This window comes from Electrophorus electricus, chromosome 12 (assembly GCF_041902795.1).
Source record: "Electrophorus electricus isolate QZ-2024a chromosome 12, ASM4190279v1, whole genome shotgun sequence".
Taxonomy (NCBI): Eukaryota; Metazoa; Chordata; class Actinopteri; order Gymnotiformes; family Gymnotidae; genus Electrophorus; species Electrophorus electricus.
Window position 1 is genome coordinate 8617256 of NC_137508.1, and position 23075 is coordinate 8640330.

Genomic DNA, 23075 nt, shown 5'->3' on the forward strand with positions numbered 1-23075 from the left:
AGCACAACCAAACAAACACTTTGGGATAAATGCATCTATATATGAAACTGCCAGCTCAGCGCTAGCCCAGCAGGAGAGCAGTTCAGCACTATAGAGAGCTCCCCTGTAGCTACAGTTTAAATGAGTGAGGATAGGCTAACACATAGAGCTAAATTTACATATCACATTTGGCAGTTAGCATATGCTATAGTTGTTGCTTAGATTAAATTTTCTATTTTTGAAATGTAAAGATCTGTTTGGTAAATAATTACAGATAACCGTGAGTCTAGTCCACTGTGAACTGAAATATTTACTTCACATCCAATATATCAGCAAATTTAAGGAATTGTAATATTTTTTAAAATACAAATGCTTCCTTGTATGATAAACATGCTTCAGCATTTCTCACACAATCATCTTTTTTTTATAATACACAAGCCAGCAGAGGAAAACACAAAGGAATATTTTCCTTAGCAGCATAATACAGGTTCTACACAATGTTGTTTAATAGTTTATTTTTCAGTGCATCTTTACAAAATGACTGCATGAAAACAAAGCCTGATTTGTAATATTTCAGAACAGCTTGTCTATAATGCATCTTGCATCAGAAGAGCACAAAGGAGCATGCACCAATTTGCAGGGAAAATATACACATTTAATATTTCTAAATTACGTATCTGTGGCTTTCTGAACAGTGATATGCTTTATGCCACCCAGTCCCCCCACCCAGTCTTTCTCTTTCTCCTTCATTGTTTAATTGTATTAGGGCACATGTTTACCTTTATTGACAGGCTCCGTGTGTGAGTGTGTCTGTGTGTGTGAATCTGTTTGCTTATTCGAGCTGCTATGCTAGCATTTATTTATACCCACTTTGAATCCACCTACACATGACTGTTTACATACACATTTCTGCTAGAGTGGCATGACTTTTAATACAGTGGCAAGTCCTGAGGTGGTAAACTTTGGGCTGGGTTAGTAATACAGGGACAAATCCTGAGTTTGTAAACTTTGAGCTAGATCAGTAATACAGGGACAAGTCCTGAGGTGGTAAGCTTTGAGCTGAGTCAGTAATACAGGGACAAGTCCTGAGCTGGTAAGCTTCAAGCTGAGCTAATACAGAGCTTTCAGTGGAAACAAAAATGCACAATAACATTTCCCAGCTTCTTCTGCTAACCCAAGAGTAACCCATAAATCCTCCTATTTAATAAAACCATTCAGTTTATGGTTCTCTTATTTTCTTGCTTTTCTCTTTCCTGTCTTTCAAAGGAACAGTGTTTGAATGTTTTGTAGGCCAGATTAGATGTCTTATTTATGTGAATCCACTCAGAATGGAGAATTAAGGCCTTATTATACAAAGTACTATATTTTTTGTAATCTGCTGTAATTAACTTGGCCTTGTGGCAGATCAGCAGGGTTTGGTAGAAATGCATTCTGATTAGTTACCATGCCTCATTTATGCAACTCTGAAAGAGTTTCCAATGTATCTCACTGTTATGGTAATGTGAATATATTTGTAGTAATTACACTATATCATATGATTTGGAAGGTTATAATGAGAATACATCAAGACTAATAAAGGAAATCTGAAAAGCTATCAATGAAAAGGAAAACTGGTAAAAATCAATCTTAATAACACTTCAATGATGTAACATAGATGCTGAAATGAAGTTCGGGCCTAAAGCACTCACTGAGTCCCATGTTTGAGACAGTACGTGTAGGAATGAAAATGACTTCTCCTGACCTTGATGACGAGTGTGAAGCTCTGGTACATGTCTCTTCTGACGGGCTTCAACAGGCGGAGCTCTGCTGTGGTAGTGTTCAGAGAAAAGAATTCTGGGTACACTTCTGGTTGGCCTGCAAATCACAGAAGGAACAGAGCCTGCACAATTAACTAATCTAAATAAGTAATACTGTTTCTAATTGCATTAAAGACATTTTGTGTGTGTGTGTGTGTGTGTGTGTGTGTGTGTGTGTGTGGTGTGTGTGTGTGTGTGTGTGTGTGTGTGTGCGCATGCGTGTGCGCGCGTGTGTGTGTGTTTGTGTGTGTGTGTGAGAGAGAGAGAGAGAGAGAGAGACAGAGAGAGAGAGAGAGAGAGATAGGCACAGTGAGATAATGCTTTGTGGATACCAACCAAGCAGAATAGAGTAGAGGATGCCGGGTCTGTCTGAGGGGGGCTGGATGTTTCTGTCTTGGTCGACTGCTCGAATGGGTGGAGTCACATTTAGAGGGTTCAATTTGCTCTAAAAAAAATAAAAAATAAAGGGCTCATAAAGGGCTGACCAACTGTAACTACAGTAGTGGGTTTGGCTTTTCTGACAGATATGAATGGGAGCAATTTCTGATGAATAAATGGATCTACCTTCTCACCATAAAGAACCAGTCATGGTACAGTAACTGCAAGGCTCGACATGTCGGTAAAAGGCACACACTGTGGCTTTGTTCTGTTCTTTGCTAAAAATAACCCCAAAAGGAGAGGCATATCTGCACTTGTATCGTTTCAATTCCTAAATGCTATCCAACCTTAGCTGTACATGTGAATTTGCCCTTGGAGGTAAAGAGATACAAACATATGTACACTCTGAGGCAGAAAAGCAGAGAGACAGAAAAATAGAAATACACATACAATACACAAAAATGAAGAGGCTTCTAGTAAGAAAAAAGCCAAAAGCAAAACCTTACTAACTCCAAACAAGGAACTAATTAAGATATGCTAAATAAATGCCTATCATGAGTCATTACCTATGCCATCACACGCTTCCCCACCTGAGGCATTCAAGACTAGCCACATCCCTGCCCTCCAGGAGCCATAAGCAGACTTTAAAAGAAAAATGCCCTTATCACATTACACCTCACGTCAACATCGATATCTTTGATCTTCCTATTTCCACCATTCCACCACATATCACCATTCCTTTGGAGAACATGTCAGAGAAGGGGATGAAAATATGATGGACAAAAATAAACCCTTTTTCCTGGAAATGTAACTTCCAGTTAGCAAAATAAAAAAAATAAAGAGAATACAAGCAAGTTGGGGGATGGCATTTCCTGCTCTTTTTTAGTTAGCACACTGTAGGTTTATTTGAGATTACTGTGTTTGCATTGCACAAATGTTGCTCACAAATGTTGCTCTCTTGCAGGGAAGCTTAATAAAGCCAGATCAATTCGGAAAGTGGTAGCAAAGTTGAGAGCTCACATAGCGCTAGATCAAAGCCAATGCATGCATTGCATCTCTAACCTGCTTCCTTTTAAACAGAATTCTCACATACAAGGTGAAATAGTTCGCCAAACAAATTATAATTCTCCAGCTCGCTTTTTTTACTGAATGACAGAAACAGCATGGTCATAAATATCAAAGGATTCAACGGTAACTGCACTGCATAAAAAAATATCCAAGCACAAATACCAGCAGGTGTTCCCCTTTCCTTAGGTTCACTCCTAAGTCTTATTTTGTTCAGATGGCCATAGCCAAAAATAAGGGCTGTGTGGAAGCACACAGCAGCACATGGTGGGCCAGAAAACAGCCAGAGTACAGCCAGGAGAGGAGCCAGCTTTTCCAAGTAGTGCAGCTCCTAACATCTACACATTTAGCTGTCTGTAAATTATATGCTAAAGATATGCTAAAGCCACAGATATGCTAAAGCCACACTGAACCACAGACAAATGAGGTGCCTGTTTATTAGGCTTTTCTCTCTGTTCTCTGATGGTGGAAGAGGGTCCCGAGGTCTTCAGGAAGCCTGCAGTGCCCCACACCTAGAATGGGTCAGCGTCAGGACCCTTTAATGCCCATCCCATGCTCTCTCATCCTCTGTGATGAGCAGTGAGGCCTATACATTTTTGGTAAGGCTGACACCCTTCTCCTCGCTCTGCTGTCCATTTTTATCCATCTGGGACAGTGTTCTCATTGCCCACCTTTCTCCTCTCATCTCAACCTCTCTCTCCATCCTCCCACCCTCTTCTTGTTCGCTCCACCTGCCTTGACCATTTTATCTTAAGTCAAGTGTAAGCTAAAGCTCTAAGACACTGGAGCAGACTGCAAACCACACAAAATGACAGGGAAGGGAAGGAAGGAAAAGGTTGGCATTTTGAATAAGGCAAGGTGTTGTTCCTTTTGGGTGCAAGCGCACTCACTTTCATAAAATGCAAAGAAACACAAGAATACCTATTCCTTCAAATATCACAGACACTTAGATTAGCAGTGGTCTCCACTCTTGTCACTTTATTAGATACCACTCCCACGTTTCTGATGCAGGGACCCTATAAACCAAGCTGAATATTCACATGTGCACACATACAAGCTCATGTGTACACACACACACAAACACACACACACACACATACACGAAAGTTCTCGGAGAAAGTGTTCACACTGGCCTTCAAACAAACATTCACACAGCAAGTGCTTCTTATGTGTTTGATAGATGATATGAAGCTAAGTGGTGTGTGGTTGATGGTACCTAACAGGCCTTGCTAATTCTTCCATTCAACCAACTCCCCAGACAGCCCCTAAAACTTCATTAAATGGACAAAAATCCAGGAAGCCTTATGATGCAGCACTGTGTTAGACGGCCAAGTTCTGCTCTCACCGGCTCTGTGAGTTCAGGAATGACCACACGGTAGAAGACGGGAATGCAGTCCCGGGTGTTGCTGACCAGCACGCAAGGCAGGAACATGGGCCCCAGGTCATCCCCATCCAGCACGTCCAGGGTGAGTGTGGTGGTGGCTGTACGCTGGTTGGGTAGATAAGGGGCACGGTCCTGCAGAACACACAGCAGGCCTATTAACTGACTAAAATGGGCAGGAGGTCAAAAAGCTTCACCAAAAAGAGCTGTAAAGTGAAAAGAGGTTAGGTATGGAGGAAAAGTGCTGTGATGAACCAGAGCAGGACTGAGAGAGGGGCAGTGGCCCAGAATTCAGCCATGACCTCAGCACCAGCGAGGTCATGGGTTCAATATCAGCTGATGAGATCCTGCTCCTACTGTCATGGTCATCAACAGCACTTGACTCCAGGTGGCTATGTGCTGAGTGCCACTGTAGTTGGTTAATGTAGGTCCTTTTGGGGAAACACATCAGAGAACTGACATTATGACCCCTTTACTTGCAAAATGAAATCCAGTAGCTATCACGCTCACCACCCACATACTGGGCCTTTTATAATGTCTCAGCCATCACTCATGCACAGACACACACATAAACACGTGTATATTGCAAAGACACACATGCATTCTTTGATAGAGTCTAAGAGGAGAGAGAGGGAACTACTGCAGCCTTCACTGTAAAAACACAGTGGCAACCTGTTTACTGCTATTCAGGAGGAGCCTTGAAGAGGGTCTGTATGAAACAGCAAGGACGAGGAGCTCAGAACCTCCTCGCAAAGGCCTCCTCATTTACAGAATATGTCTTAGGTAGGCAAATAAACTCCATAAGACCATCACAGTTATAGGAACATCTCCAGAAAGTAAGGTAAAATACACCACAGAATAGAACATTAAAACATACAGTCAGAAAATAGAGGTGCAATGATTCCATTTTTATTGGGTTTTGGAGAGTTTGCAGGAGACAGGAGAGAGTCTGGCTGAAAACAAAGTGTTTGCTTATGTATACTGGGTCTGCCTCAGAATAAACAGGTACCCAATATATAAGACAACTGTTCTATGTGTGTTTTTACTCAAAAGTGGACATGCTCTTGCAGTAACACAAATTGGACTTGAAAAGCCTGCTTTTCTACCTGCTGTACAAATGATCCACCAGAGAAGCGCAGGTTTAATGTCACAAAAAAGAGCTTCCATGGAAAACAGTGGGAAAAAAGTCTATGAGTGACGGAGCCTGCAGTGCAGCATGGTCCAACCTTTATCAACAACAGAATTAAATCTCTATATAGAGCTTCAGTAAGTCAGGCCAGGATTGAGTGGTACATCATGAACTCTCACAAAATCGGAGGGTGTGGAGGGGAGCCATTTTGTTTTGTTTTTTGTTTGTTTTTTAAGAGAAAGGTGAGACGATGGAGGAAAAACATCAACAATGACCCCCTTGTCCAGAAGATCATTATCCACTTTCACTGCTGAAATCACTGCAGCGAGCTCTTTGGGGAGCAAGCACAGTGATAAAGCAGTCATGTGGGCTGTCTGCTTGCATAAAAGTATGCCCAGCACACATCACAATCTCTCATGGGTCTGTGGCCAGCTCAGTGAAGACCCTTTACTGCCAAAGCCATTGTGCATGCAGCTCGTGCTCAGACTGAGGAATGCTTCAGACAGGGAAGAGCTCTTCTCCAGTGTGGGTTGACGGGGAGTCATGGGAGCGAGACATTCCGACACAGGAAAGACACATCAAGAAGAATGGAGTGGTTAGTCTCCAGGAAAGGGCACAGAGGACACAACCCGGGCTGGGACAAGATGAGAAAAGTCCCCACTCCTCAGCTACACCACAAAGCTGCCATTATGCTCTCATAGGGCTGTTGCAAAATTCTGACATGTTTCTACACTGATAACAGCTTAAAATTTGATGGATTCACTGAAAATAGCCAATTCATTTGCAGTGGAGGAAGCACATGCAGCCTCTGTCAGGCATTCAGCCAAAAGGAAGAGGCTGGCCATAAAAATAAATAAATACATTGATAAGTAAATGTGGAACAAAGTCACTGCATATATAAAGTAAAAAGCCAAAGCTTGTACACATAGAGAGGCTACAGCCTTTGAGCAACACTGGAAAACAGACAAACATCGTAACAGGGAAATCAGAGTTAAAGCTGAACTCTGAACTAAAAGTCTTACATTGGCCTGGACAATGATGAAGTAGCGTGTCCTCTCTTCATAGTTCAGTCTCTCAGCAAGAATGATGTTGCCAGACAGTGCACTAGCCACCCGAACTGTCCGATTCGACAGCTGAGAGAGAGAAGGTGAGGGTTACACTGCCAAAGCTTGGAATGTTTGAATCCAACCTTCTGTAACTTCTGATCCCGATCATAGCATAGGGCATAAAGGCATCTGAGTATGTGATGTAAACTCTGTACTGTACCGGATCATTGGGGTTGTATTGAATGGCATACTCGATCTGGCCATTCGGTCCGTCATCAATGTCAATGGCTCCGTTGTTTCCTGAGAAGCCAGTAAAGATGGTGGTGCCAATAGGACTGAGCTGGGGGTGGAGAGTGTTTACATGAACAAGGAGAAGGTCCTAACATCTGCAAACATCCACCAGCAGCAGTACAAACATCACAGGCCTGGGTGCAGCTTGTGCAATAACACTGCAACTAAGCCACAGATGTTGACCCATGCATTTGGGGGGGCTGTTTGTGTGTGTGTGTGTGTGTGTGTGTGTGTGTGTGTGTGTGTGTGTGTGTGTGTGTGTGTGCAAGTATGCATTTTCACATCTTTCTGCTTACATGTCCTATAACACTTTATGAATTCCCTTGGGAAAACTGACTACATGGTAAGAGAGAAAAAGAAAGAATGAGATAGACAGAGAGAGAAAAGCTAAACAAACCCAAAAAAAGCAAAGGAAGGAAACAGACAGAGTGGCAGAGAAATGGGGGTGGTAGCTGGTGAATGCCCTGAGGCTCTGAGAGCTCAGCTGGCTTTGGCAGAACCACAACCTGACATTCTCTAATTCAGCCAACACACACACACACACACACACAAACAAAACAAAACAAAAACAGACATACACATTTAGTGAGTAAAAATAGATTTAACTGTTTGGATTGAATATTAGAGAGCAGCCAGGAATGCTAAACCAGTACATTAACTGGTTCTCTGAGATGTTTCAGTGTCCTTTACACAGCCAGCCAACTGCTAGTGTGTGTATCTCTCCTCCAATATTTCTCAATTCCTTCAGTGCACCCAAATATTTCGAATAAGCTCAGGATCATTCTCATCTCAAATCACTGAAAGTCGATATCAGTTAGTGTTCCATGTTCTTTAGGCTGCATTATGGAGATGTGTACTGCCTTCGACTGGATTTACAGTGCAGTAGCCATCCACCAGGTTGCAGTTAAAGCTATGAGAAAGTCAAAGATCTGCTCATTTTTCATTCTCTTCTGGCCCTTGTGGTCCCTGGCCAAAGGGATTTTTGTTAACATAAACCAAGGTAGCGTACCTATTCACATAAACACATGCACACATGGGCATACCAGGAAAATGAATCATACAACTATGATATTGATAATAAATTGTGCCAAAATGTCTGCTTTTGTGACTCTTGCACTAACTGTGGGATTCCACAAGCCCTGTTGGTAATGATCGAATGCATCCTGCAGGCTGGAATTAGGCAAAGCAGTGTGAGAGAATCACAGCTACAGAAGTTCCTTTACTGCAGCTTATGCATACACACACATACACACACACAACATCTACATGCACACACACACATGCGCTCAAGCAACAGAGCAATTTCACGCTTAGCACCAACTCTCAATTATGTTAATGCCCTGCAGTTCAGGAAAGGTGGATCTACGTAGCTCTATGCAATTACCAAGTCTATGTACAGCATGTCTACACACACTAATATTTCAGAAGTGCTATTTTCACAAACACACACTCACACACACACACACACAGCGTGGGCACTGTGTGGGAACATCTTCAAGAGTGTTAGAAAAGCAAACCAGGTGGCCACTTCGTGCAGCTGGATAAGCGAAGCCCAAGAGAACACAAAGCCGTCCTCAATCCAAAGCTTGGTCTTTGATAAATTTGACCATTTTGAAGACTATAAAATATAAGACACTCCTGTACATATATACACACACAAATGAAAATAAAAAAAACCAGAGGAGAAAATAGAACATTCTATCATCCTGTTCTGTTCTACTGGCATAGTGAAACCCCTCTATATCTGGTGTACAATACAAACACTTTTAGAAAACCTCACAAAAGCTTTTTAAAACGTATAAATGGGTATTGCAATCTATGTTTAATATTTTATAAGTTATTCTTACAGTCTGTGTGTGTGTGTGTGTGTGTGTGTGTGTGTGTGTGTGTGTGTGTGTGTGTGTGTGTGTGTGTGTGTGCGTTTGTGTCTGTGTGCATGTTTGTATATGTGTCTCTAGCTCTGAGAGAGGAAGAGACCATTTTTGATCTGATGGACAAAGGGAGAACGTGAGCCGACTGTAATTGCTCCAGTGTCAGACTGCCCCTCTGCCTCTCTCACATGAAGAATGGGTACGAGTTTTACGTCAATCATTTTAATCAAGAGATGGGGCAGAGCCCCCGCTCCAATCGCAGCGCTCCACCCGTGGGGCTGGGAGCACACAGGCAGCACATGGCAAGCCCTGGAGCCTAGCGGCTCCGGACTCCTGCAGGAGGATGCTGAGCAAGGGAACGCAAGTCCTGCAGCTGTCCACCCAACTGCATCACTCATGCACAAGTACTGTGTCATCAGCATATGTGCTTTTAGAGTGATTTCAAATCCCCATTTATTAGCTCTTGTGCATTGCTGATTGAATTTGGGTTGGAGCTGGAATTAAAAGTGAAAGAAAGAGAGGAAAAAAAGAGAAAGAGGAAGAATAAGAAGAAAAAAGGGAAGAGCAAATACACTGAGACTAAAAGGAGTCTAGGGAAGCTTGGATGGGTATGTTTCTACTCTTGGAGTTCAAAATCACACATTTGTACTGTGGGTGAATTAATGATGGGCTTGAGAAAAGGCTAACCGATTCATTAAAATGGATGTTGACTGACAATGGGCTGACATTGACAGACATAGATAATTTTGTTAAGATACTCCTGGTTGGGTTGAGTCACTACTTCAATTTGTATTTTGGTCAAATAAAAATAGTGGTATGCTTTGATATGGCACAAGTTTGATTGAGTGACTCTCAGCCTGGTCATTGGGAAAGACAAAGGCAGCGAGAAGAAGTAAAGTGTTGAGGAACTGTAGACTGGTGAATTTAGACACATTATACTATTATACACATTACACTAGTTAAAGCACTTACTACAGGATCAAGTTGCTTCAAAGAGATGTGGTTCCATATTTGCCATTCTCAAACTGCATAATGTTTAGTTATTTATTTACATATTTATTTATGTATTGATTAAAAATCTGATGGTGGGCTTTTTTCCTAATTTTTTTCAAGTTTTTTTTTCACAATTCACAGCATTTTGAAATGATCCTGGGGTTTTACTTAGTTTGCTTTTAATACATATTTTTAAATTAAGTTCTAACTTGTAATTCGTAGCTTTAATTGTATATCTTAAAAGCAAAACTAGGAGAGGCTTTCCCACTAGTTGCTTCAATAACTGACAGTAGCTATACATGCCCTTACTGTGGGCAGGTGGTGGCTGCTCTGGGGACAGAGAGGCTATAAGGTGCTCACCTCATTGACTGCCACGTAGTAGCTGGACTGCTGGAACTGAGGCGAGTTGTCGTTCTTGTCACGCACCAGTATCCGCACCTCATGCACAATGACAATGCCTACCTTCTCGTTGGTACACTGCACATCTACCCCTATGGATGTGATGGAGTTCGGGGGCTGACAGGGAAAGAGGAAAGAGGGGGTGGATTAAATCATGTATGAAATCAGAAAGGACTTGAAGCTCAAACTCAGTGCTCTGCAGAGAGATGGGCCTGTGTCCCAGAGTAAACAAAGAGACCTGCTGTGACAAAAAACTTAATAAATAAAAAAGCAAAACAAACAAGTAAATAAATAAATAAAATATAATAAATCACATAAAGGAGTGTCAGACTAGAGTGCATTTGCTCTTCTCTCTCTCTCTCTCTCTCTCTCTCTCTCTCATCCATTTCTCTCATTTTCTCTCTCTTTCTTTCTTAAATAAATCAGGGTGTAAACACAAAAATAAACATTCCAGCCGATTGAATAGAGTGTCAAACTTCTCCACAGCATGGATAATGGTAATGGTAGTTGGGGGGATGTAATCTTGATCCTATAGAGGCATTATTGCTCTGTCATCTCCCCTGCTGGGCCAAATAGCTCCACAGCAACCCTCTTATCATCTAGTGTCACTTTGCAAAACCTGTGAGCTGTCTTAGACAAAAAAGTGAGTGACATGAAGTAACACAAAAACACACACACACACACACACACACACACACACAAATTTGTGCAGAGATATACACATAGACAAAACCCACTAATATGGGGTTTTGTGCATATAGTATATTGTACATATAGAGTACATATAGTCTACATTTAATATAAGGCTATTTCAAAGGATTAGCTAAATTTATTACATGGCATATTATTCTCTCTATTACATATTATGATTCACAGCACAAGTCATTTTGCTGAGGAGTAGGTTTTCTCAAACTGCACACAAGAGAGAAAGGTTCCCACATACGTCTCGGTCCAGCACACGTCCAGTGCTATTGAGGTAGAGTCTCTGGAGGACAGGGTCTAGGATGACCCAGTAGTCATAGTTCCTTAGCAGAGTCAGAGAGATGGTCTGCTCAGGGTTCTGCACACGCCCGTTAATCTGCATATTCTCCACCAGAATAGTCCCTGAGAGAGAAAAAGAGAGAGAGAGAAAGGCAGAAAGAATCAGTTTGAGTATCCTACTTGCACATAAAATTTCAGTTTGCCTCCACTCTCAGATTTGCGTGTCCACTGGGTAATACATGACTATCAGTTGGAGAAAAAGTACAGTAATCATGACAGGACTGAGTAATAGTACTGCAGTATGGAGGTTCATTAGCTGATGTGCAACTTCTTTCAGATTTATTATAAATATCTCCCCACCAGTGGGTGTGTTCCATCTTTTGAAAATGCGTAGGTTGTAAATGAATAGTATGATAAACACAATATTGCTGTCTGAGGCCTCTGTTGTCTCCTGAGATAATTATACTTCTCTTTCCCTTTAGTGTGTAACAAATAATACCATCCCTCTCCTAACCTCTAGGCTCAGGCACAATAATCTGTTCTCCAACAGTTCCCAGGCAACAATAACCTCTCCTGCAAAACAAGCTATGAAAAGGCTCCAATGTTCTTTTACATCAAACACAATGATCATTACTAATACTCAGATAATAGCACAAAATTTTGCATTCCCCCCCCTCCCCCCTGCCCCCCTGTTTGTATAGCAACATTTGTTTTTTTTTGTTTTTCCTGCCTCACTTGGTGCTCCTGGGAAATATTCTTCTCCCACAGAAACAATTCTGAGTTAGACCATGCCCAGCTCCATTGCCACAGTTACAACTGAGCTTGGGCTGTCAGAATGCCCTGTGAAGAACAAACCAATCTAGGCCACAAGGGCATCATCGAAGCTCCTGCTTCAGGGCAGACCCCTGCCATTCGGAGGCTGATTGAGCTTAACAGCATTTGACCTTGGAGAGGAGTGCATGTGAGGGCCATGGCCAGCAGTCAGATGATGGTTGGGATACTTCAGAAGAGGGGATTGTGCTCTCTGATCACCACTGCTCTGTACGGCCGAGAAAGTGAAGGGGGAGTGAGATGAATGCTATTACAGAGGACTTCACTCCAGCACAGCAATGCATACAGGCACGACAGAGACAGATGTGCTGAGCTACTCACAGAGCACATGCTCATGTACAGGCTCTGCACCTCTACCGCCTTTGCAGAAACCTTTTCACACCAATAATTAAGTGTGATCATGCATTCAACTGCACACACATGCACACAAGCACCCAGAGAGTAAAGCCATTAATCACCGTCTTTTACCATTAAAAAAAAACCCACCCCAACATATACACATATAAAACACATACAGCTGATACTACATACAGGTGGAGTAGGCATTTGCCTAAGGTCCCTACAACTTACCAGTACCATCATATCCGTGGCCTGTATCATTTTATTTAAATAAGGACTAAATAATCATTTTCCTCATTGGATTCATGAGTTGTCACTGCTCATAAATCCAAATGATAGCACTATTTAAAGGTATGGTCACTAGCCATCCTATTGTGTTATACAAACAGATGTGATTGGAAGAGAATGTGCCTTCATCCCACCCCTTGATGCTGACAGTTGGAGTGCAAGGTTATTTGCTTGTAACGATGGCAACTCCAAAGTGTAAGCATCATTCAGGAGCTTTCAAAAGGGACATAATAAAGGCTTGAACTAAAATTGCTGAGCCTGATGTATGCACTTGTGGGCTATCTGCAGGGATGTGGTCTTATATTTACATTATCCTGAATTAATTCAAATGAGTTCTCACTTGCAGGAAGGATACCTCAAAGTTTTTATAAGCACAGGCCAAGCCTCTATGAGTCCAATTAGTCAGCTTGATTTGCCAGGATTTGTCATTAGCTGTTTCAACAATAGCACTCTGAAAAAAAAAAAAAATCTAAATTTTCTTTAGGGTATGTCTCAAAACACTATACAGGATAGCCATTCATATGTCCTCTGTGATCTGAGAGCCAGACCTTCACACACAGCTCTGTGTTTTACCTTACATTTTTCAGTAGCAGATTATGGTGAAAACAAAAATATTATGACCTTTGATTTACAAATGCAATAAATAATTATTTCATAATTATAACATTATGAAATGTGGAAACACTCATACACACAATATGTGACCTCTGCTTAAAAGTGTAGGTATAAATCATCTAATTTTGTGACTCTTGTGGCTATAGCTCTCTTTGGTTATAGCTCTCTCTCTCTCTCTCTCTCTCTCTCTCTCTCTCTCTCTCTCTCTCTCTCTCTCTCTCTCTCTCTGTGTGTAACTATGTGTGTAGTTGATTTACTCATGAAAGGCATTCAACTACCATTTACTGGCCGATAACAGAAGTGAAGAAACTGTTCAGGCTTTCATTCTCTCTTCAGCTGCCTAAAGGCCTTATTCAAGGCCAGACACTGCAGTGTACAGCTGATGTTTGTCCACTATTACCAAACATTGCTCCACTGCTAATAGGGCCCTTTCAGAATGCTGTGCTGATTGTCACCCCGTGCTGTATTCAGTGCCTCCAATAATACAAGTACCACCTATTCTCAAAGTGCAGGGTCAAAATCAACTTAGATCACAGGAAAATCAGCTTTGAATATTGTGCTGTGCTGAAGTATGTCCATCCTACACCTAAACCATGCTGGCACAACCTGTATTTTCCCCTCTGTGAAGAAATGTCTTCACAGGTCAAATACAATGAACTAGATAAATGGATATTGTCAGTAAGTCAACACTGCCTCAAATTATTATTACTCAAATGCCTGCTTTGAAAAATAGCACAATTTCTACTACACATATTGTGCCTTTGAATCAGAAAGAATACATTTTGTGAATTTAGTGTTGTTTATGGGGAAGTTTCTACCATTAGATTTGTTTTAATTTGGAGAAGCATAGTATGGTTGTAGAGCAATTATGGATGGAGGGGGGCTAAAATGAAGGAGCTGATACCTTAAGCAACTCAACTATCACAGTGTAACTATAATGAAAACAGGCCAACAATTGCTAGGATTAAACCGCTATTAGTGAAGACCTCCATCTAATTAGGAATAGGCTTTTTATCCAAAAGTACTGTTATCACAAGTTCTTTCATGCAGCAGCTCAGGGAAAAGCAACCACATATTTCAAAGCCACTTGTTACTTTTACCTGAAATATGGCAACCACTTCTTATCTATTTACTTTGTAAATGCATAAATCTCCAAATGGCCCTATCAATCGCTCCTCTGGAGATCTTCCACTACATTGTTTGTAATGACTGGAAATCCAATCCTCTTTAGCAGTTATTGTCTGAGCTGCATTTGATATTGAGGTCAGAGTGACCTAGCCTAGCCAGACATTCAAGATTTGAATCCTAAAATAGCCCAGCAGGGTAATGCATGTTAAAAGCTGTAAGTGCATGGTGTAGGTAAACAACAAAAAAACAAGAGCATGAAAGTGTTCTTGAGACAGAGGAGAGGGATTTCTCTGTAGCAGTTGGCAGGGCTCAGAGGGGACACAAACTTGAATAAACATGCAATCACATGAACATGCATGTAATAACAAAATTAAAATATGCACATGCATGTACTTCTTTGGGATATAGAGGAGTGGCAGCTTTAGAATGGTCTGACTCATAATCCAGAAAAGTGTCAGGTGCTTGAAAATAATCCCACTTTCATCATAGCCTCTAATTGCATCTCTCCTTCTCTAAAACACACACACACAGGATAACATAATGAGATGGTAGATGTAGCTTGGGGACAAAGAGAAAGAATCATAGTTAGAATTGATATAATTATAGAAAGAGAAGAAAAAGAGAAAGGGAAGAAAAAAGATGATCTATCCTTTACAAACCAAGTAAAACACTTTTAGACATACACATCACATGAAGGATTTTAGTATTTGATCTGACAACTTATTCTGTAATTATTCTGCAGGCCTTTTAATTCCTTCCAGCTAACATGAACACAAATACAAATGATAAGCAGTGCCTTGTCCCCCAATTCCAGTTGGTTACCAGGGCTACTCCAGCTTTCAAAAAGATGAGATCTGAATCCTAAAATAGTATGAGACATACTATTCATGTGACAGACAGGGAGAAAGAGAGAGACAGAGAGAGAGAGAGAGAGAGAGAGAGAGAGAGAGAGAGAGAGAGAGTGGGATTGGGAGTGAGAGAAAGCAGGAGAGAGAAATGAATAACACATTGCTTTGATAAATACTGTAAAAGATTTATGACGAGCGCCACTGAATCTGAATTATTATGATTCAGAATTATTTCTTAGTTCAAATAAAGCAAGAACAGAGCTCATTCCAAATGTGTTCAAATAAGGCCTGAAGGATATCATTCTAACTCCGTTCAAATAAAGTTAGAATAGATCTCATTTTAACTCTGTTCAAATTAAGCAAGAATATTTTTAATTCTAACTCTGTCAGGGACGAATCCGCCTTCACTCTTGTTTAACAAAGTTTGACTTTTTGGGGGAGTGGGATACTGACACTGCCTGAGGCCACACCTGACACACAATGCAATATGTAGACTGGATAAATGTGTGACAGACCCTTTGCATTTCATCTCTGGTGTGTAATGCTAATGTTGATTACCCTCCATCTCCAAATGGGTCTTTAAAGAACAGGCAAGAATAGTCTCACAAACATTAACAAAACAAATCAGTATACATTGATGCATGCACACAGACCACATGATCACTGACATATTCATACTGGACATTTTAGAGAAATCTCTCTCTCTCTCTCTCTCTCTCTCTCTCTCTCTCTCTCTCTCTCTCTCTCTCTCATTCTCTCTCTCTCTCTCTCTCTCTCTCTCTCTCTCTCTCTCTCTCTATATATATATATATATATATATATATATATATATATATATATATATATATATATATATATATATATATATAACTATTTTCATTGGGATATTTAAAAGGTTATTTTATTTTACGGTTTGTGTTAGGGGCCTAGTGTGTAAAAGGCCATATTGAACTGGTGACTCTGAACATGCATTAATGGTGCCAGTGGGTCTGGGTACAACCTTAGTCACCAGGAAGGCCATTTTGTGTTTGCACTTAGAGGTGTGGCTTGGTTTAAAAAGTGAGCTAGCAGGGGAATGGGACACAGACACCAGATCTCTCACCAGAGGTGCCTACCTGATGACCCCTGAGAAAAGCTTGCAATGTTGCTGAAGAGAGTTCGTAAGGCCCTATGTGAAGCTCTAAAAGTATGGCATAGGATATTTTTACATCTTATCCTGTGTATAAGTACAATTAGTTGTAGACTGCTATCCATGAGCTACCCCATCACAGCAGCTCTGCCAGTCTGCACAGAGAAAGCCAGCTAACACCCCTTCTGACAGCTCTGCCAGTCTGCACGCAGAAAGCCAGTTTACACCTCTTCTGACAGCTCTGCCAGTCTGCACAGAGAAAGCCAGCTTACACCTCCAGCATACACCTCTTCTGATGCATGTTCTTCCATCCACCACATCCGTCTGAACAGCTTCTCAACAGTTTTTCCTATAACTGAGCCATGCAGCTCTGGGAGCTTTACCAGAGATGCTCTATTGAGCAGTGCATGCCTGGCCCTTCTGGAATACCTTCTTTGTCTCTGAACTATAGATAACCTACTGAGCTATATGACACACCTCTGTCTGCACAGGCCCATGGAAGGAGTTTTAAGGAAAAGGGAGGACAGAATGAATGGTGGCTGCTTGCATGACTGCTGCATTCAGTGTATAGTATGAAAGAATGTCAGTCTTTCATGGTGACTACTTTGATTGCTGCTGGAGGAAAGTTTACACAGTCCTCATTCAGTGGCTCCCTGATGCAGCTTTCAGAGACAGGTTAAAACCGTTTGTTGTCATCAATGGTCCATGGTGTTCGTAGTTGATGATGGCATGGGTGTTATCCTCTTTGCTCTGTTGTTAGGCACCGTCAGGAGATGTTGAGGAAAAGGAGTAGCCTATAGTTTATGAAATTTGAACCGAAGCTTGAGGTTAGTCATAATAGAAGCAGAGCGCAGAAGCTTGGGACTTCCAGAGTATGCGTCATCATCTGCAGCTCCACCATTATCATCCCTTAAAACAAGCTACAGATCAAGCTAGGTTTCTTCAGCAGTCAGGGTTGTGTTTATTTCAAAGCATATTAACTGCAGTTATCAATATATTCCTTGCACTGCTATATGATGTTGTGGCACAGAGTGACATATTGCTACATGACATATTGCTGCATGAAAGACTTAATAAGCCAAAATTCCTATTTCTTCAGAAACAGAGAGAAGATGTGTGGCCACTATTCTGCAGGACAAAGGCATCTGAATTTTGAAAGCCACAAATAAAAGTTGATTGATATTAGCTTGCTTCTGTCATTATTTGCTTCTGTCATTACAGCACAGCCCTTAAGTTATTGGACAGTAGCTCATTTTTTGTACACTGGATTTTAAATAAACATGAAACGCACAAAATGTCATCTTAAATTTGAGGGTTACAGAACTTTGCATACAGTCCCTCCATTTCAGAGGACCAAAAATAACTGGACCAATAATAAACACAATTGTCCTGTTTACCACTTGACTGCAGAGCTTTTGCTGCTAACAACTGCCTACAATTTGTGACTGCACAAAAATAATTTTACAAGATACCTTCCTGCTGACGCACTGCTAGGGCTCTAATGCAGCTGTTTTTATTCCTGTTCATTTCGGGGGCTTTTCGGCTTCTTCTGAAATTCAGTATGATTTCAGTCACTCAATAACATTCCTCTTTTGGATGCTGAAAATATCCACAGGTGCTCCATGTGTTTGTGGATGACTGACCATTTGTAAGGTGAAGCAGCAGTCAGGGAGTCTGGGTGCATTTATTGCAGCCTCAGAACATCAGAGAGGCTTCGGGACACTGCATAGTTCATCCCACTGTTAATGAGGGGACATGTTAATGAGGGAACATGCAAGTACTTTTACTCTCCTAAACTGGGAGAATTGTGTACAGAAAGAACTGCAACCAGCACACAGTTCTCCCAAAATGGTCCATTCATTTGAATTCAAGCTGATAGAGAGCCTGTCCATTAATTTTATTGTCAAGTGTTTCATATTTTAAGAAGAGCTGTAACAAATATAACAAATAATTATGCTTGCATGCAGAGCAGTTCATAAGTAAGGAAACACTGTGTGTCCACTGCAGCAGTGACGAGGGACACATGGACTCTTGAATGATGACATCACTGTAGCTCGGACTGAATCCTTGCCCATTTAGCAACAAACAAGACTCAACAACAACAACAACAAAAAATCTGCACTCCTGATCTACTTGAATCATTAGATAGACTTCTAACGTTTTGATTGCTGATGCTTACAAGATATCATGAATTACAGATTACCAATGCCCTCAGAGAATGTGCAAGTATAATCACTGATTCAGGAAAATTATGATTTGAAAATTATGCAAAACCTTGGAAGATGCAAAATGCATCTACTTTTTTTTCCCCCCATGTAGCCTCAAAGACAGACAGAGAGTGACATCATTCAGAATCAGCATCAGCTAGCAAAAAGACTTGGCATAACAAAGTCACATGCACAGTTGAAGCAGGTTAAGATTTACTTCTGTTAGCCAAGCCAATATCCAGCATTCAGTCAAATTAACAAGCACTCATTTCATAAAACTGTGTCATCTTTGCAGAAGACAGCTGGAATCACAACAGCATACAATCTCACATGCTCACACACAAAAGGAATGAAGTGAACAAAGAGGAGCAGAAGAGAAAGAGTGAGTCAGCCTAGTTCTCAAACCCTATAGCCTATTTCCTCAGAAAAAGACTGCCAGGGCATGCCACAAATATTAAACTCAAACCGCAATCCAGCCTGAGCAAATTCCATTCATTAAACTCAATAAACTGCCTCACTAATTTCTGCCTAGGACCACAACTCCCAGCATGCACCTCCTTGCTGCTATTCCTGCTGCTTTATAGTGCTGGCATATTTTCCTTCAAGTCTGATCCCCAGAGGGGATGGGTAAGCCTCAGAGAACAGCACTACCATGAGAAATGAAGAATGAATGGGGAAAAGGTGAGCAGCAAGGACTTTAAAAAATGGAAAGAAAACTTTGTGTGCAGCTTTCAGCCCCCGTCACACACAAACAGACAGCTTTGTCATACGCGTGACTGGCTTCTCTAGCTGGGGAGGGGGTCCATTGGGCATTATCGGTGTGGCATGCACTCGAGCATTGCCGCCACTGAGATGCTTCATGTGTTAATGGGCCCCGGCGTGTTGCCACCACAACAAAACACCATCTGTGGTTTCTGCCAGTCCACCCCCCCCCCCCCCCCCGCCTGCTGATGCACACAGACACACACACACACACACACACACACACACACACACACACACACACACACACACACACACACACACACATCCATGGCCACTCCCAGACAGTGCCAGTCAGCAGATGCACACTGGAACCCAGTGAGAGGCACAACAGGTACCTCTGTTCTCTGATTATGATCCCCCACCCCAACCTCCAACAGTGACGGATCACGGGGGATTGATGCTTGGGAGCTCAGCAGCACATGATGGACAAAAAGAACACAGAACCTGTTGTGCCCAGATTCAGCAGTGCACCTGCCTGAGATAAACACTGTTCTGACAATAGCAGCCTAACACACAAATATTTCAATTACAATTCATGCAGTTAAATGTATTACTCTACATTACCAATCAATACGTTTACTATATATGTCTACTATAGAACCATGGTGTAACATCCAGAGATAACCAATTATTCACTTCCATTACAAACTAGTTTGGACAAACCAAACACTACTGTAATCGTGTCTAGGTTTGGGGAAATGATTGGCCTTGCACAGCACAGTGATGGAACTGAGGGACGGAAGAACATGGAAGATTCATACCATTTGGACTTTCCTCATCAATGGTGACGATGGTGGCAGGGGGGCCTCCACGATACAGCTTACACTCTGAGAAACAAAGAGGCACAAATCAAGAGTCAGAACTAAAGTCACATTTGGTTGCCATATCTCACACAAGGGTGTTACCACTTAAGTATGAGTGTCCAGTTCGGTTGGGAACAAACACAGGGTTGAATGATATGGACAGGTAATGTTCACACTTGGTACTAGTGTGGTATGACATTAACACAGTGCAAACACTCATGCTTGCTGGTAAGAATTTTTTTGAAAAAATTCAATTTCCCTTCAAATTCTGTCATATGCACCATGAAACTGCTTGAGATCTGTGAGCTCAAGAGGGCTGTGAGCCACAGGCAGCAGTACTTCAGGTCAGACGAAATCTAATCCTCCAGGCTTTTGCCATTTAGAGCTCACCCTCATTTGCACATCACAGTGCTTAGATATAAAGACACTGCAGTCACAACAGCAGGAGGATGGAGAGCAGCAAGAGGGACCGACAAGCTGACAACACCAGGAGAAAGGGGAGCAGAGGAGGTGAGCAGAGGTGAGGAGGAGCAGCAGCTTACCCTCATACTGCCAGTCTGGGTCAGACACAGGGTTAGTGTCAGCAGCAGAGGGAAAGAGAACAGAGGAAAAGAGAAGAGTAAGAAGTGCACGAAGAAAGAAGAGTGGATTAGAAAAGAGGTGTAGGCCATGATTCTGAGAGAGGGAAGCCTCCTTTATTTAACAATGGGGGGAAAAAAACATGAAAGTTAGAAACCCGTAAGAAGCTGTGACAGCTTTAGAGACACTTTTGCTCAGGCCGGTTTTTAAAGAAGTGCGTGAAATAACCAGACAATGGAGTTTCTGTCTCACTTTGAAGCCCATAACCACACACACACACACACACACACACACACACACATACACACACACACACACACACAGACACACACACAAAACTTAGCATTGAGTGTCCACTGTCTAAGAGTCAGCCAGGGAGGAGTCACCTTACAGTATGAATCATGGTGATGGAAGGAGATGCAAGAGCAGACACACAGGCACATGCACAGGCCCGCGCACACACACACACGCACAAACGTACACACACACACACACACACACACACATGCACGCACACACGCACACACACACACACACACGCACACAGACACACACACACACACACACAGAGATAAGGTTCCCCCCTCTGTATAATTTGCAACTAAACACCTGTTGCCAGGTGAGAAGGAATGGATCCTTTTCCCATTAAATATGGAAGATGAGAGCCTGCTACAGCCTGCTACAGGAAGCCGTGCTACAGCTCCTCCACGCCCCTACACATTTACCAGCACTCCACAGCCAAACCACAGGCATTCACCTATGTCATTCACTTCAGTCATTCAGTATGAGGTCATATGTAGTAAGAAGCTTCCAAAGTGTGTTTGCCATAGTTGCTGGTCCATACCAGTTATGCTGCCACACTTACATGGGCCTGCCAATGAGCTCAGCTCTGAACGAACATCCTTTTTGGGGGGAAGGGTGTTGCATGCTGATGTGTTACCTCTTCCAGCCCTTACTGACTCATGCTCAGAGAGAGCACCAGTAAAGGCACTGCAATGATTCCTGTCTTGTGAAAAAACTCATTAATTTATTCTGACCCTTCTAAGTAACATTTAATTAACTTCATATCTCTGGCCAGCCTTTGCTAATGATATCTATTCCAGCAAAGCAATGTGAAATAGTCTAACAATTTTTCAACACACGCACGCTCGCACGCACACACACACACACACACACACACACACACACACACACACACACACACACACACACACACACACTTACACGCCATTATATGGCATTTGCTCAACATTTACTATATAAGCTACTGCAAACAAGGACTAGCACTAACTATAAGCCTTCTCCTGGTTTATTTTGAGCTTCATGTAAGCTTAATATTAAAATGAAGCCTTGTGTAAAGAGCTCCCTGTCTACCTTGATTCACATAGATTTTTTTCAAAGAGTTCAAAAACCTAACCTACTTCTGCTGCAATTACCACACGTCTCCATCTGCCAAAGACAAGCACAGGGATATGCTTCTTTTTGTCCTATCCATCAGAGCAACTAGAACACTGGTACTCTTAGCACACACCGAAGCTAATTTTCTGTGAGACATGTTTACTTTTGAAGCTGTGAACATTCAGAGGCCTACAAACAAGCTCAGCTGCCTTATTAAAGGGCAATGCTTGAAAAGGCTGGGATTGTATATTACAGGCAGGATTGAAGTGATGTCAGAGGGAGGGAGTGGGAAAGAGGGGTAGAGGATGAAGGACGTATGGGGAATACAATTCAGCACACAGGCAGCGGACCCTCACTGTGAACACATGTAGAGAGCGTGCTCACATCCGCAGGTGCTCACACAAACACGCACTCACAGACAGGCGTAGACATACAAAGGTAGAGGGAATAGAGCTAGGATCACAAAAATAGTGCAGTACATGAATGCTGAATGCATATCTACCTTCATACTCTCATGTGTACGCAGGTTTGTGTCACATGCACAAGCACGCACACACATACACAAATACACACAGAGCATAACAATACAGAAAAGAAAGAAAATTCAGTCACATAAGAGAGTAATGCTGAATGATTTATGATACCTCAAATGCCTCCCTTAAACAGAGCACACAGACAAATCCATCTTTTACACATGGAGCACACAGGGCATGGTGACACAGACACGCGTACGCATACCAGAACACGGTGACATGGACACATACACATTCTGCTCCATGATGTGACTGTTATCACAAGGTGGAAATTTGAGTGGGCTAATAAGTGCTAAAGTCGTA

At 42.0% G+C, this 23075-nt stretch overlaps 1 protein-coding gene across 1 annotated transcript in view; it reads right to left on the reverse strand.

Annotated features, from left to right (window-relative positions):
• The window catches only part of pcdh15a (protocadherin-related 15a), a 122934-nt gene that overhangs the window by 72906 nt on the left and 26953 nt on the right, over positions 1-23075 (reverse strand). The window contains exons 3-11 of the mRNA XM_081724266.1: positions 20805-20819; positions 20221-20286; positions 11272-11432; positions 10290-10445; positions 6995-7114; positions 6751-6861; positions 4564-4734; positions 2112-2220; positions 1721-1833 (exon numbers count right to left, since the gene is read on the reverse strand). Coding sequence (XP_081580392.1) covers positions 1721-1833; positions 2112-2220; positions 4564-4734; positions 6751-6861; positions 6995-7114; positions 10290-10445; positions 11272-11432; positions 20221-20286; positions 20805-20819 — 1022 coding nt within the window. The remainder of the gene's footprint in view (positions 1-1720; positions 1834-2111; positions 2221-4563; positions 4735-6750; positions 6862-6994; positions 7115-10289; positions 10446-11271; positions 11433-20220; positions 20287-20804; positions 20820-23075) is intronic.